Source organism: Anastrepha obliqua, chromosome 2, assembly GCF_027943255.1.
Source record: "Anastrepha obliqua isolate idAnaObli1 chromosome 2, idAnaObli1_1.0, whole genome shotgun sequence".
Lineage (NCBI taxonomy): Eukaryota > Metazoa > Arthropoda > Insecta > Diptera > Tephritidae > Anastrepha > Anastrepha obliqua.
Window position 1 is genome coordinate 130,187,534 of NC_072893.1, and position 15,935 is coordinate 130,203,468.

At 36.6% G+C, this 15,935-nt stretch overlaps 2 protein-coding genes across 4 annotated transcripts in view; one reads left to right on the plus strand and one right to left on the minus strand.

Annotated features, from left to right (window-relative positions):
• Positions 1 to 15,935, plus strand: part of LOC129237517 (uncharacterized) — a 251,843-nt gene that overhangs the window by 143,147 nt on the left and 92,761 nt on the right. The gene's annotated exons all lie outside the window — the stretch shown is intronic.
• On the minus strand, positions 7,816 to 8,145 carry LOC129238429 (aspartate and glycine-rich protein-like). Its single transcript, XM_054873454.1, has one exon. The coding sequence runs from the start codon at positions 8,143 to 8,145 to the stop codon at positions 7,816 to 7,818; it is 330 nt and encodes a 109-aa protein (XP_054729429.1).

Here is a 15,935-nt window from a genome sequence, read left to right on the forward strand (position 1 = left end):
TTATTGAATATTTTAAGCTGAATTTTCCTGATTTTATTCATTTGCAGTTTAAAGTTCATTAAGCCGCGGGCGGTGAGCTGTTGCTGCTGATAGTCGGCCTAGGTCGTTTATTGCCGCAGCTGCGTTCATCGATGCAGCACTTTTCGCACGCACAGTTGCGCTAGCTAAGCGATTGAGCACTATGAAGTGTTGCTAATCATTTGGCAAATTGAATGCCGCGTTGTTTTTTAATGCCATTAGCACCCCTGGCACATGAGCTAGATGATAATGACTAAAATGTTATTGAATTGTGAAAATGTGTGAGAATTAAAGTTAATATTTACAAATATGCGATTATGTAAAACACATAAATAAATTAAGTTCTAATAACAGAAAAAAGGAGAACAAATTTTTTTTGTGTTTTTTTTTTGTAGTCAAATTTTATATATATTTTTTTTTTTTTTTTTATTACTATTGCAATCTAGTTAACAAAACTAATAAGCAATTCATTTTACATATATTTAATTAAATTAAAACAGCTCAAGTAAAGACAAAATTTTATGAAAAGAGATCATGCGGTTTCGTCCTTTTTAATCTTCTCGTGAGGTCATCAGTTACAAGTAGTTTGGCTGCTTCATCATTGATGTGCTGCTGAAGTCTCTCTTTATGTTTATTTGCGAATTTTTTTATGATATCCGTAATGGTGTCTATATTAAGATCCTTATGTAGATTGCAATTACGAATGTACCACGGCGCTTTAACGATGTCGCGTAATACTTTATTTTAGAATCGTTGAATGATGTTTTTGTTGCTTTCACTGGTGCAGCCCCAGAGCTGTATGCCATATGACCACACTGGTTTCAGTATTTGGTTGTATACAAGTATTTTGTTATAAATAGAGAGTTTAGAATGTCGGCCTAACAGCCAATACATTTTCTTGTATTTAGGAATTAACTCCTCGTGTTTTTTCTTGACATGTGCTTTCCATCTCAGCTTAGCATCTAAGGTCATTCCTAGATATTTTGCCGTATTTGCATGCGGTATTGCCGTATTATTGATAAATATTGGTTTATCTATACTAATATTATAAAGAGGAAAACTTTGTTTGTTTGTTTGTTTGTTTGTTTGTTTGTTTGTTTGTTTGTTTGTAACGAATAGGCTCAAAAACTACTGGACGGATTTTAAAAATTCTTTCACCATTCGAAAACTACATTATCCACGAGTAACATGGATTACATTTTATTTTGGAAAAAAATAGGGTTCCGTTAGATATTTGGATTTTTCGGACACAAACTGAAAAAAATCTTATACATAAAATAAAGTCAACTTTTTGTGTGTGTTCGCTAACCGGCCGTATTAAACCACCGAATTAAACCAAACTTACACACATTGTTAAGAAGGTATTGAAGATGGTTTCCGTATAGTTCGGATACCTATTGGTGGATAGGGCTCGAGATATAGGTCAAAACGTGGACCCGGATAACCTTCGGATGTGTATGTATAATATGGGTATCAAATTGAAGCTGTTGGTGAATGCTTTAGTACAGAGTATTTTTCATGCCGCTACGTGACTGGGGTCTCGATATATAGGTCAAAACGTGGACCCGGGTAACCTTTGGTTGTGTATGTACAATATGGGTATCAAATGAAAGCTGTTGATAAGTGCTTTAATACGGGGTAATTTTCATACCTATTGATGACTAGGGTCTCGAAATATATGCCAAAACGTGGACCCGCCGTGTCTTTGCACCGAATTAAACCAAACTTACACACATTGTTAAGTAGGTACTGAAGATGATTTCCGTATAGTTTGAATACCTATTGGTAGATAGGGTCTCGAGATATAGGTCAAAACGTGGACCCGGGTAACCTTTGGTTGTGTATGTACAATATGGGTATCAAATGAAAGCTGTTGATAAGTGCTTTAATACGGGGTAATTTTCATACCTATTGATGACTAGGGTCTCGAAATATATGCCAAAACGTGGACCCGCCGTGTCTTTGCACCGAATTAAACCAAACTTATGCACATTGTTAAGTAAGTATTGAAATTGGGTTTCGTAAAGTTTGGTTGTAATTCGGAGCAGTGGCAACGGGTACAGCGTTCTTTTGAGCCAGCCATAATGTCGCTTACTTTTTTAACGCTTGGGGCGGAACTGAACTGTCAAATTGACAGTGTGAGTTACAATGTGTCAATATTTCTTTCTGATTTGGATGCCATAAGGAAAAAACGTAAGTGCAACATGTAAAAATTGTTTGTGAATTTTTTTGGAGTGGATATTGGAACAGTGAATAATTTCTTACGAAATTTTAGAATTTAATGTGAAATCCGAATGAAATTATGTGTTCGTGGAAAAAACAATTTTTTTCGTTTTTTTTTTTTGAAAAATATAAATGGATAATGGTTAAAAAAGCTCCAATGCTTAATAAAACATATAAATTGAAACGAAAAATTCATGGATGATCAGGAAAAAAGACGATTGTTTTTTCATATGCGTTGATTTGAAATTTAAAAACAATCTTCTTTTTTCCTGATTTTCAATTTATATTTTATATTTACTCAAAAACAAATAGAAAAACAAAAAATATTGTTTATGCCAAAGCGCTTGAATAAAGAATAAAGAAATAAATAATATGAAAACCATATATTTTCTGTTCTAAACCATATCTATTCTATTTTAGTGTGCCCAGCGAAGGGGGCCGGGTTTGCTAGTAATTTATATTTCTATTAGTGAAGTCAACGTGCACAGACTTGGTTTCGTTTAACTTGACCCGCCATTTTTTGGTCCAATTTTGAATTGCATTTACTGATGCTTGTAACTTCTGAATTGCTTCTAAGTGTTTTTCATCAGTTGCTAATACTGCAGTATCATCGGCAAATGTTGCAGTTGTTGTATTGCTGCATGTAGGTATATCGTTAGTATACAAGAGATACAAAACTGGCCCGAGTACACTGCCTTGCGGGACACCTGCATTAATATCTTTCAATTCTGAATAGACATCTGCTTGCTTTATTCTAAAGTATCTGCTCGTTAAGTAGGATTTTAAAATGTTTGAGTACTGGATTGGTAGAACTGCTTGAAGGTTTTGGATTAGTCCCTCATGCCATACTTTATCAAAAGCTTGCGATACATCCAGGAATACCGCAGAACAGATTTGTTTTTCTTCCAGTGATTTTTCAATTACATGAGTAATGCGGTGCACTTGATCAATCGTTGAGTGCTCATTTCGAAAACCAAATTGATGGTTTGGTACAAGGCATTTTGCATCTAACAATGGTTTTAATCTTTTTAGCAAGATTTTTTCAAAAAGCTTAGATAAAATTGGTAACAACGATATGGGTCGGTAAGATGTCACATTGTGTGGTGGCTTTCCTGGTGGCTTTTATATAAATATATTTTTTTTTGCATTTTCAATGACTTACTTCAATGACAAAGCTAAATAAATGGTTCTTTATTCTTTTTGTAGTTCCTTTATTTTGTACGAAAATGTTTAGTTAAACCTAGTATTTTTTTTTCCATTTTTCTTTATTTATTGAATCTTTCTTTTATAAGAACCTAACAATAAGTTTACAAATCTTATATACTAGAGTAATATGTTTCCTTGCCAGTGCTAAGAAACGAATTATTTGCTCAAATGAACATATATTTACATATATGATTAAATCGGTTGTGAATCTCCAATTCTTCATAGTTGGGAGCTGAAAAGGACGGGTTTCCAGTCTCCGATTCTTCGTAACTGGGAGCCGGAAAGGCCTAGTTTCCAGTCTCCCTTAGAGCTTCCGTTGTCTCTCATGTCGATTGTGAAAATGATGTTGTTTTTTTGTTTTTGTTTCGAATGTGATAGATGTGGTTGGAGGAAGTTGTGGACAGACTTGAAGATGTCTCTTTTTTTCAATCTTGTGTGACCTTATTCTAAAAGTAGATTTCGCGCTAGTTTATTGGGTATTTTTTGTAGGTATTTTTTTTGGTAGGTATTTTTTGCTCAACCGTACTATTTCATCGGCTACACGAGGTATGCAGATATCTCTGTGAATGTTAACGTTCTTTATATACCATGGCGCTCCTGTGATTATCCGCAAAGCTTTAGATTGCACTCTCTGAAGTTTTTCGATATTTGAGGGCGTAGCCGTTCCCCACATTTCTATACCATATGTCCATATTGGTTTTAGCATGGCTTTATATAGTAGCACTTTGTACTCTAGAGGTAATGCTGATTTCGAATTAAGCATCCAATATAGGCTTTTCATTTTAAGCTTGATATTCGACACTTTCTTTTCAATATGATTCCGCCATGTGAGTCTTCTATCTAAGTGAATTCCAAGATATTTTATTTCGTTTTGCTGTGGTATATTCTGACCATTTATTGTAACTGCAGGGCAAGTTTCTTTTCTTAGAGTAAAAGTAATATGCACGCACTTGGTTTCATTAACCTTTATTCTCCAGTTTTTAAGCCATACTTCTGTTTCAAGTATATGCCTTTGTAATATAGACGTTGCTACTTTTGGGTCTGTGTGAGTGCAAAGTATTGCAGTATCATCGGCAAATGTTGATGTCATTGTTTGGCTCGTCGTTGGCATATCAGATGTGTATAATACATATAAAATAGGGCCCAGAACGCTGCCTTGTGGAACTCCAGCGTCTATTCTACAATGCAGAGAGAAAAAATCTTTTTGCTTTACAACAAATTCTCTATTAGTGATATAGTTTTGCAGCAAGAGGTGTACATTCATAGGCAGTAAACTAGTAATTTTGTGAATTAGGCCGCGGTGCCATACCTTATCGAATGCTTGTGCTACGTCTAAGAACAGTGCAGTGCAGTACTGATTTTTCTCAAAGGACTTTCGTATAAATGACACAATGCGATGAACTTGCTCAGTTGTACTATGTTTTGCTCTAAATCCAAATTGGTGTTGAGGAATAATACTGTTATCTTCAATAAAGGGCATTATTTTCTGCAAGAGCAACTTTTCAAATAGCTTTGAAAGTATGGACAATAGACTAATTGGCCGATATGAGGATGCTTGGCTTAAGTCTTTCCCAGGTTTACCAATCATAATGAGTTGAGATAATTTCCAAGCTTTTGGGTAGTAGGCAGTACCAGAGATGGCGTTAAATATGTGCCTGATATGAAGAACGGCAATATTGGGAAGCTCTTTTAGCATTTTTGGGGTGATTTTGTCGTAAACTGGTGCTTTTTTAGGTTTAAGTTGATTAATAACTGAGACTATGTTATTTTTTTTAAACTTTATTGGCTTTTTTGGTGGTTGCAATATGTCTAGTGGTAAGCAAGTAGTTGCAGAAGACTGATTGGGAGTGAAGACAGATTGCAGATGTTCAGCAAATACACACCCTTTTTCAGAATCCGTACGTGCCCAACCTAGTATTGAAGTGGAAAAATGATGTCAAGTCTTTGAAGACAGAAATTTCTAAACTAGCCCTTTGCACTCGAGGCCTGTTTTGCTTGCGGGAACCAACAACACGAGGCGATTTTCGCCAAATTAGATAAGCATTTTACAGGTATTTTAAAATATTTGTAAGCAAACAAGCACCAGTTTTATTAATATATATAATATAATAATAATATAATATATATGTCGAAAGCAACAAACTTTGATAAATATTACACTCTGTAATTAGTTAGCTTCGGTGTGATATTTAGTGAAACAATAGCCACGATGCACCCCGGTTTTTTTAATGAAAACTTTGTATGAAATTTTTTTGTGTAAAAAAATTATGATATGTAAACTTTTGTTTTTATGAACCTACATATTTATATTTATTTACATAAAAAATATTTTTGTAATATTTGTAAAAAAAATTTTTTTAATTTAAAGTTTTTTATGAACTTATGAAAAAAAAAATTTTATTTGGAAATTGTTTATTTAGTTTTTATGGACCCACATATTTATGTTAAAATATCTTCATTACAAATTTGTGTTATGAACACGAAAAACTGTTATTTTTAATTTTCCCTCAATGTACTCAAATAAAGCCAAAGAGTACTCACACTCATGCAAAATACATGCCCACTTGCTCTTATGTACTGCCCAACAAAATATCGATACACAACCAGTGCATTTACCTTACCGTTATTGGCTATTCAGCCATCAAACAGTTGATCTACCTTTCTAACTAAATATAATTTCATGTATTTTGATCCATATTGTTTTGTTTTTATTTTCTGGTAAGCCAGCAACACTGCTGTTCACCTTAATTATATTACTTTACTTTTTGTATCCGAGGCGGCAGCTGAAATCGATACGCCTGCTAACAAGTAAACAACAAAGTAAAAACAACTAGCCGCGTATGAGCATTTATATGTGTGTGTATGCATGCAGATTGAAATAAAAAAGAACAAAAGTAGCAGTAGAGTGATACAGTTACCGTTATTTATTCATTATTATAATACAAAAGCAGCGAAAGCGATGCCCTTGTTTTCCTAGCCCATAATGCATTTATAAATAGCCCTCACTCTGAATGTGTGTGTAGGTGAATAGTTGTATTAACTTTCATTAGCATATACCAGTACATGGTTACCACAATCGACCTGTTTATTTGTTATAATTTTTTCGCTGCATACACCATGCAGCAAACCCCGCCCCGCACACACTAATGGCGAGCTGCATCATATCAAATAACTATTAAAAGCTTGAATTAGAATTTGATATACACTTGGATGTACATGGCAATATAATGTGTACGTATATGTGTGTGTGTGCAGCGCGTTAGTAGTAGAGCTTTTGTCAATTATTTCTAAATTAGCATCTAACCATAGTTACATTATATGTAGTATATCGTATGAGCCTGCAGCGGTTGAACGCAACGACGACAGGGCGTATGAGCAACATACAATTTATGAACTACTGGCAACTATTACGGGATAAAGCAAACAAAAAGAACCTACGCCGCTTGAAAGTTACCAGCAAATTAAATACATACACTGCTATAGCAGCAAGAACAATTCATCTAAGGGGTGGGTGCGCGGGCAATAATAGCAAAAGCAACAAGCGCGAAAAGCAAAAGCAAATACAGCGTACATGCAACAAGCGTGCGGCTGGCATTAATTGCCTTTTGAGCAGCGCCAGCCAGTGAAAGTCATTACATGTTTTTGAAGTACATGCATGCACACTTATGTACATATAGGCGTGTATATGAATTTGTGTGTGTATTCGCGTGCGTGTTAACATTCAAGTATGCTTATACATAGATTAAAAAAGGGCAATTAAACAACAACAAAAACTGTCTATCGCGTAAAAATAAACACGTTTCAACCGCAAATCGCATGCAAGCGGCAACTTAATTGCAAATATGTTGATACTTTGCATTACGTGCAGGCGGCTGGATATATTCTTCATATTTACAGGACTCAATTATAAATACCTACACAGTTAGTAGTTCAATCAATAGCGTAATAATGCTGGAGACTAGTTCTGGTCTAAGTGGAAATACGTTGATCAACTTCAAAAGGTTATGGCATTAGAACTAACGAAGCTGCTTTGGGTAGTTGCCATTATCACTGCTTACAGCTATGGTAATGATTACAAATTGCATTATCATTACCATTATTACTGTTACAAGTATTGGCTTTAACTTTATCATCATCCAGTGGCAGTGATCATTTTTAGTTGCATTTCGATTACAACACTCATAACAAACACCATTACTAATACCATTAGCATTACCGAAACTGCTACCAATGCGATTTTTATTGTAATTGGCATTACCTCTGTCGTGACTGCAGTAGTCACCTTGATAATATATCAATTACTGTTCAAATAATAGTCACTATTGCCATAATTACTATTATTCCCACTAAAATTTTTCTATATTACCATTACCCTTTACCCTTACTATTTTCATTAACACTATCATGCTTATTATCATTACCAATATCATTACCACTACTATTTTCAGTAACATTATCATGCTCATTATCATTACCATTACCATTACCACTACTATTTTCGTTAACATTATCATGCTCATTATCATTACCAATACCATTACCACTACTATTTTCATTAACATTATCATGCTCATTATCATAAGCAATACCATTACTATTCTCGTTAACATTGTCATTCTTATTATAATTACCAAAACCATTAGCATTACTATATTCCATTACCATTTCTACTTTCATTATCATTACTTTTTCCATCATTTTCTCATACTATTCCCATTGAGATTTCCATTACCATTACCACTATCATTACTGCCAATATTTCCTATTATTGTTCGCATTACAATTATCATCACCATTACTATTTCCATTACCCATGTCATTACTACTCTTATTACCATTACCATTCCCAACTCTATCACTTTAACCATCACTAATAGCATCAATTTATTCCTATCAGCTTCAAATTAATCTGTCATTAAAAGCAGCCGCCAAAGCTCAGTCATATTTTATTATTCCCCGTTTTTTCCTTTTTATGAACCACCTGCGTTACGTCTAGGCTGGCCCAAGGCATATATCCCATTTAAAAACAGGATTATACATGTATACATACAAACATATACATATACAAGTTAAGTATGCATGTATAAATGCGATAACATAAAATAATAAAATATAATTCATTTTTAAGTGTGAAGCTGAAATTTAAGCGATTCAAAAGTCCTGAAAATGGTCAACAATGCGAATGCGTCGTCGATTTTTAAGCTGAATGGCTTATGATGTATACCGGCGCAGGCAAATAAACCCGCAGCTTCAACAAGCGTGCGCTCTGCCACTCAACCCATTCCGTCAACATCATGACCGCTTTAAGCTGCCCTACCACTACCACTACCACTACCACTACCATCGCCGTCGCCACAACCAACAATTGCATGGATAGCCACATTTATCATTCAAGTTGACCCAAATTACCAGTTAATTTGAGTGAATTTAATAAAATTGTGCGCGAGTGCACAAAATCACTTACACACATGAATTTCCATGCACGCACACAAATACATACCCATATCCGCCCACGCTGCAGTTGCGCATTTACATACTGCGTAGGTATATATGTGAGCACAATCTGCATTCGAATTGAGTTGTTGCTGCGCCAAAAAAGGATGAATAGCCTGCCAGCGCCAACACACACGCACACGCAATGATTACTTGCTGTGAATGAAATGAAGCAACAAACTGACAGCCACCACTACTATAACAAACACACACAAAAAACGCATTGCAAACGCACTGACGCTGAATAAAAGACAATCTGCCGCTTCATTCGTGCATTGGCAATTCAATTTAAATTCATTGCGAGCAGCTTCCCAGCCCAACGGCTGGGTATTTGGTGTTGTAATGCGTTGTAATGTTGGCATGAGTAATGCAACATGCGTCATTGGCGGCAATATGTTGCACGCAGCGCATTAGCGTAGCATTTGTTGTTGTCAATTATTTTCGGTGACTGCTGAAAGTTGATTACTTTCTTTGGTAAGAAGAAAAAACAGAAACAGTATAATAAACTCGTACATTAATTGAAGTGGTAATAAATTCGTTTTTGGCGCTCTTGGCAATAATAGGACTTCGAAATTTAAGGGGGGAGCCTGGTTTATGAGGTCTAAAAATTGCATCTCTTTGGGATTTTGTTTTAAGGAAAAAATTAATTTAGCACTGCAAAGTTTTTTCTATATTTTAATGAACATTTAAAAAGCATAAAAAATGTTTGTACTGGTTAAAATAAGTTGAAAAAAATGTTTAACATAGAAATTAGTGGAGCGCTGCAACGCTGGAGTTTCCAACTGGCGTACAAGATACAGCTCGTAATTATTATCTAAAGCAAAAAATTGAAATGGATTTCTAATTATCATGATTTTTTATTCTAGATGAACTAAGAAAACTGAGAGAAATTCCAAAATTTCAACTTTTTGGAGGCTTTAAAGAAAAAAATGCCTTTCTATACAAAAAAAAAAAAAATTCACTTCAACTTAGTATAAAAATCTTAAAAATTTTTTTTTTTATCTACTTTGTTAGTTCAAATAGAAGAGAATTTAATATTGAAGGGAACAAGCTATGATTCATTTCAAAAGGTTCATTAGTTTTTTTTTCATTCATGTACGCCAATTCAAAGAAATCATAAAAATGAGAAGTTGAGAAAAGAACATAAAGTTTGTACTATAGCTGTCCGGTCACAGCGTAACTACCTAACGCTCGCCTACCTTTGGCTTTGTATCTACGGACATATTGAAAATTAGGCTCTGTAACTTTGTGTGAATATTCTGAATTATATTAGGTAGCGCTTAAAACGAAAAAAGAATTGGCTTTTTTGACCTTATAAACCAGGCTCCCCCCTTAAAGTTAATGTCCATGGCAATATTTAGCTCCATCAAATTTTGTCTTCTTTACTTTGTACTTGCGTGTTTTATATCAATGGGTGCAAATTACGACAAGTACCATTATGATTAGTCATTACTTAGGCATTACTTGCTTTATTATCAGCACCATTATTATTACCACAGCTTCTATCATTACCATTACTTCTTCCACCAATATTTTTATTAGTATTAATATAACATTCCCGTTTTTACATTACCATTGAATTTACTAGAACTGTCATTATTGACATCATCATGTCCTTACCAATACATCTGCCCATAATATTACCAGTAACTCTAATATCCAGTACCTATACCATTAACAAGGGTTATGTCACCAAAGCGAGCACCATTAGCATTATTCTTAATATTACCATTAACTTCATCTTAACCGGCATCATTCGCATTGTTGAACCATTATCTTTACCTTCAGAATTGTAATTAGTCTTCTAGTTACAGTTACGATTATCAATACCGTTACAACCTCCGTCGCTAAACTAATCCCGCCACTAGCCATCCTATTAATATTGGCATTACTTACTCACTTACTGCTATCCTCTTCTCCCAGTGGCATTACCTCAACCATAACAATTACTTTTTCCATTATCATTTCTATGACTGAGTTGCATATCAATAAAAACCATTTTCCAGCTTCACTGCCATTGAATTAAAAATCAAAATTATCATAACATTACCACTAATACTGTCATTACTGTGACTAAAAACAGTGGCTTAGCATTATCTGTCATTAAAGTTACCATTCCCATTACTTCCAAATACCATTACTTTCCAAGTACCGATTCTAATTTAAATTGTTTTTCAATTTCATTACCATTACTTTTTATGTTACCATTACTATAAATATTGCAGTTATTATTATCATTATCACACCGATTTATTAATCTGAAACATTTTTTCCAGTTTCATTACGCTTTATACGTTGCCATGACCGATACCAAATTCCATATCTTCAGCATTACCATACAACTAGCATTATATTATATTATAATTACCTCAACCATTGTCATTATATTTGCAATTAGAAAAATGTTTTTATTAATCTTGGTTTCACCGAGATTCGAACCAACGTTCTATCTGTGAATTCCGAATGGTAATCACGCACCAACCCATTCGGCTACGGCGGCCGCCGTATTAAAAATCTTTACCACTAACATCACCATCACACAAGTAAATGACATTAACATTACCATTACTATAATAATTACGATTACTTTTTCCATTACCTTTTATATTATTTTCTCTACTAACATTAAATACCTCCTCCAGTGTCATTACCATTATTCTTCGTCTTGTTAATAGGCGCGATAACCGCTTACGCGATTTTGGCCGAGTTTAACAAAGCGCCTCAGTCGTTTCTTTCTCGTGTTAACCGGCGCCAATGAGACACACCAAGTGAAGCCAAGTCCTTCTCCACCTGATCTTTCCAACGCAGAGGAGGCCTTCCTCTTCCTCTGCTACACCTGCTGGTACCGCATCGAATACTTTCAAAGCCGGAGCGTTTGCATCCATTCGGACGACATGACCCAGCCAACGTAGCCTCTGGATCTTTATTCGCTGCGCTATGTCTATGTCGTCGTAAAGCTCATACAGCTCATCATTCCATCGTCTGCGATATTCGCCGTTGCCAACGTGCAAAGGTCCAAAAATCTTATGCAGAATCTTTCTCTCGAACACTCCAAGCGTCGCTTCATCGGTTGTTGTCATCGTCCAAGCTTCTGCGCCATAAGTTAGGACGGGCATGATGATCGAGAGAGGACTTTACTGCTCACTTGCCTACTTAGTCCAAAGTAGCACTTGTTGGCAAGAGAGATTCTACGTTAGATTTCAAGGGTGACATTTTTATCGGTGTTAATGCTGGTTCCATTACCATTATTACCATTACCAATATTAGAACTGTGATCATTATAATCATTACTACCACTATCATTATCCTACATACTCTTTCAGTAGCAATACGCACCCACTACAAAAGTAAAACTATCACAAAGAAAGATTTTACAATCACTTCCATGACTCATTCATATCTAAGCACTCAGCAAATTGCACTCTAAATGAAGCCAATCATAAAGTTAGTAATTAATAAAAAAAAAATTACCCTATCTTTTCCTAGCCATCGCCTTGGCAGTAATTAGTTTCATATCCCCTGGTTCCTCTACAATTTATAAGTATATGCATGCATGCATTCCAACAACAACAGTGAGCGCCAAGGGGCAACAAACAACAACATGCATATGCACATAGCTGAAAGAACAATAATATTGATAAAGAATATCAGCAGCAGCAATCACTGCAATCACAGCAGTCATTATTGACATTCAAACGCGTGTAAATAGATAGGGTTAGAGGAGGGGCGAGCGCGGAAAAGAGGGTGGCAGGCAGCGTTAGTGTGTAGTGAGAGGTGAAGAGAATCGCTGAGGCATAGATCCAATGTCACGCTTATTATTTGTTGTTGGTAATTACACGCATATATGTGTGTAAGTATGTATGTTTAAACGGGTAGCGATAAACTGTAAATATTTACATACCCAGCATAGTATTTGCAAACACATGTATATGTCATATACTCACGACTTTTACCAATATATACACCAGACTCTACTTTTAATGCTATATATAATATATCTCATTTATTTCGTATGTATAACCATTCGTATGTATTTCAATATATATATTACACAACTTCGGATGTTGCCGGTAACGGGTATATCGCTCAACTCGACTGACGTCCACAAGGATGTATTTTGTACGCTTATGGCAGCGTTGCCACATCAGGTGACAGCTCGGCCACTCCAGCAGGTAAATCGCCCTCGATTTCATGGTCGGAATCATCGTCGTCAAGTTCAGGTGCACTACTGCACCAACGTTTTATTTTGTCTGATGTGTAAACAGAGCAAAATTTCTTCTTCGTGATTTGCATACCTGGTATGTCTTCGATGAGATATCGATCGTTGCCGAGAACCTTGGATATAATGTACGGACCACGATATCTCGGTTCTAATTTGCGGGATTCACCAACAGCGGACGGTTCATTTTCAATTACGATGAGGTCGTTATCGTTGTATGTTGACGGTTTGGCATGTCGTTTGTCAAATCGCAATTTCCACTTAGCACGTTCGTCGTTTATGTTAGTAACGGCTTGCTCACGCCTCTCTTCTATTGGTAACGTATTATTGGAATCCGACAAATCATCCTGAATTGCAGCCAGCAGACGATTTTGGATAGTGTCGCGTAATTTAAAATCAAATACGAGCTCATTTGGACAGAAACCCGTAGTTGAATTTTTTTGCGAGTTAATTGTCCATTGAATATCTTTAATTTTTACATCCCAGTCTTTGGGGTTTTCCGTAGTCGTTCGAAGAAAATTGAGAATAATTTGGTTGGCGCGCTCAACTTGGCCGTTAGCGCGCGGGGTACGTACAGCAGTTTTGGTGTGATGTATTCCGTTTTCGTCACAGTAATTCTCGAACGCTTTAGACGTAAACGCGGTTCCTCTATCGCTTACGATTTGATTTGGTAAGCCAAAATAGCTCGATATTTCGTTGAGAGTGTTGATTACGGGTGCTGTTTTGGTATCGCGCACGGCTTTTACAATTAAAAATTTTTAAAACGCGTCCGATACTGCGAGAACGTACGAGTTGCCACGTTTGCTGCGAATTAATGGGCCCATGTGATCGATATGGATAACGCGGAACGGGATGGGATCGATTTGGCTGAAATGCATACTACCTTCAATTTTACCAGGCCGATTTTTTTGGTAACAACACGGTATGCACGCGGAAATATAACTTTTAACATAGCGTCGTAAATTAGCGAACCAGTAAAACGCTTTGATCCTCTCGATTGTCTTTTCAAGCGCGAGATGTCCCACGTCATCGTGACACAATTTAACAACCCGCCAGCGCACTGCTTTCGGAACGACAAACGCTAGCGCGCTTGGTAGTTTTTTATGGAGTCTCTGATTTTTTAGTTGATACTCGGTACTCAATTGTTTTTCACGTTCGGATTTTAATTCACCATTAAGAATTTGTATTATTTCACGGAACGCGGTGTCTTGCAGTTGCATTGTTAAAAGCCAGTCGCGCTGATCTGCGGTCACTGTAAGTACGAAACCGGCTGGTTCTATTTCTTTTGGTTTTTCTACCGGCATACGACTGAGCGCGTCCACGTGGGATAACGAGCTTCCCTGGCGGTGGATACACTCAAAATCAAATTCGAGTAGCCTGAGCCACCAACGTGCAATATTCGGCTTAAGTTCTTTATTTTCTTTAATTTTTGCGAGCGCGGAGCAATCGGTTACGAGGCGGAACGGTTTCCCTAGTAAGTATATGCGGAAGCGGTCCAGCGTTTCGACAGCGACGAGCGCTTCTAGCGCGTAGCTATGGTAGCGGCTTTCTGCGTCAGTGCAATGTCGGCTATAATAGAACACTGGTTGCCACTTTTTGCCATCAGATGATTGCAGCATAACCCCTGCCAGCCCAACACTAGACGCATCGGTATGCACCTCATGCTGAGCGGACGAATCGTAGAGCGCAAGAAGTGGTTCATTGCACAGTTTTTGTATTAACTCAGTAAACGATCGTTGCTGCGCTTCGCCCCACACAAACTTTTGTTGTTCTTCTTTACGTAGCAGCTGCGTTATTGGTTTGACTATGATCGAATAGTTAGGGACGAATTTTCGGAAAAATCCAGTAAGACCTAGAAATCTTCGGACCTCTGTGACGTTTTTAGGCGGCGGAAAATCTGCGATCGCGGCTACTTTACGTTTGCCCGGCGTTATACCGTTTCTATTAATTACATGGCCCAAATGCTCAATTTCATTTTTAAGAAATTTACATTTGTCCATGCGCAATGTAAGTCCATAACGTTTTAATATTTTTAGAAATTTTTCGAGTCGCTTACGTCCTTCGTCAATAGTTTTACTTGGAATAATAACGTCATCCAAATATGCTAACACTTCACCGCGCGGCATTTGTGCAATAATTTTATCCATCATACATTGGAACACAGCGGGCGCGTTTACCAGACCGAACGGCATGCGGTTGTATTCGTAGTGGCCGTCAGTAGTTACGAAAGCGGTATATTTTTTTGAGGATTCATCTATTTCAATTTGATGATACCCGGTACGTAGATCAAGCGTTGTAAAAAAATTATTTCCGGCAAGTTGCGCGAACTGTTCTTCCATGATCGGCATGGGATAAGGTCTTTTTATAGTAACTTTGTTTAGACTGCGGTAGTCCACACATAAGCGATGTTCGCCATTCTTTTTTTCGACGAGAACAACTGGCGCGGCGTAAGGTGACTCACTCGGTCGAATTATATTGTTGCTCAATAATTCAGATACGATTTCGGAGACGATCGCGCGTTTAGCGAACGGAATACGGTACGGCTTAAGGCAAATTGGTATGTTGATGTTTAATTCGATACTCATTTTTGCAACATCACACTTACCAATTTCAGATAAATTTCTTGCAAAAGAATCAGCGTGTTGTGTTAGTAGTTGTTGCAAGCTCTGGCGATCAATTACACTTAAATCATTTGTAACGTCAATTTTATTTATGTCTTCTATGCGGCACTGATCTTGTTCAATAACTAAGCGATTACCCGCGCTGCACAATACGT

Excerpts from the sequence above, each read along its gene's own strand:
- LOC129238429 (XM_054873454.1), bottom strand. The coding sequence starts at position 8,145 with ATGATGGAAAAAGTAATGATAATGAAAGTAGAAATGGTAATGGAATAT.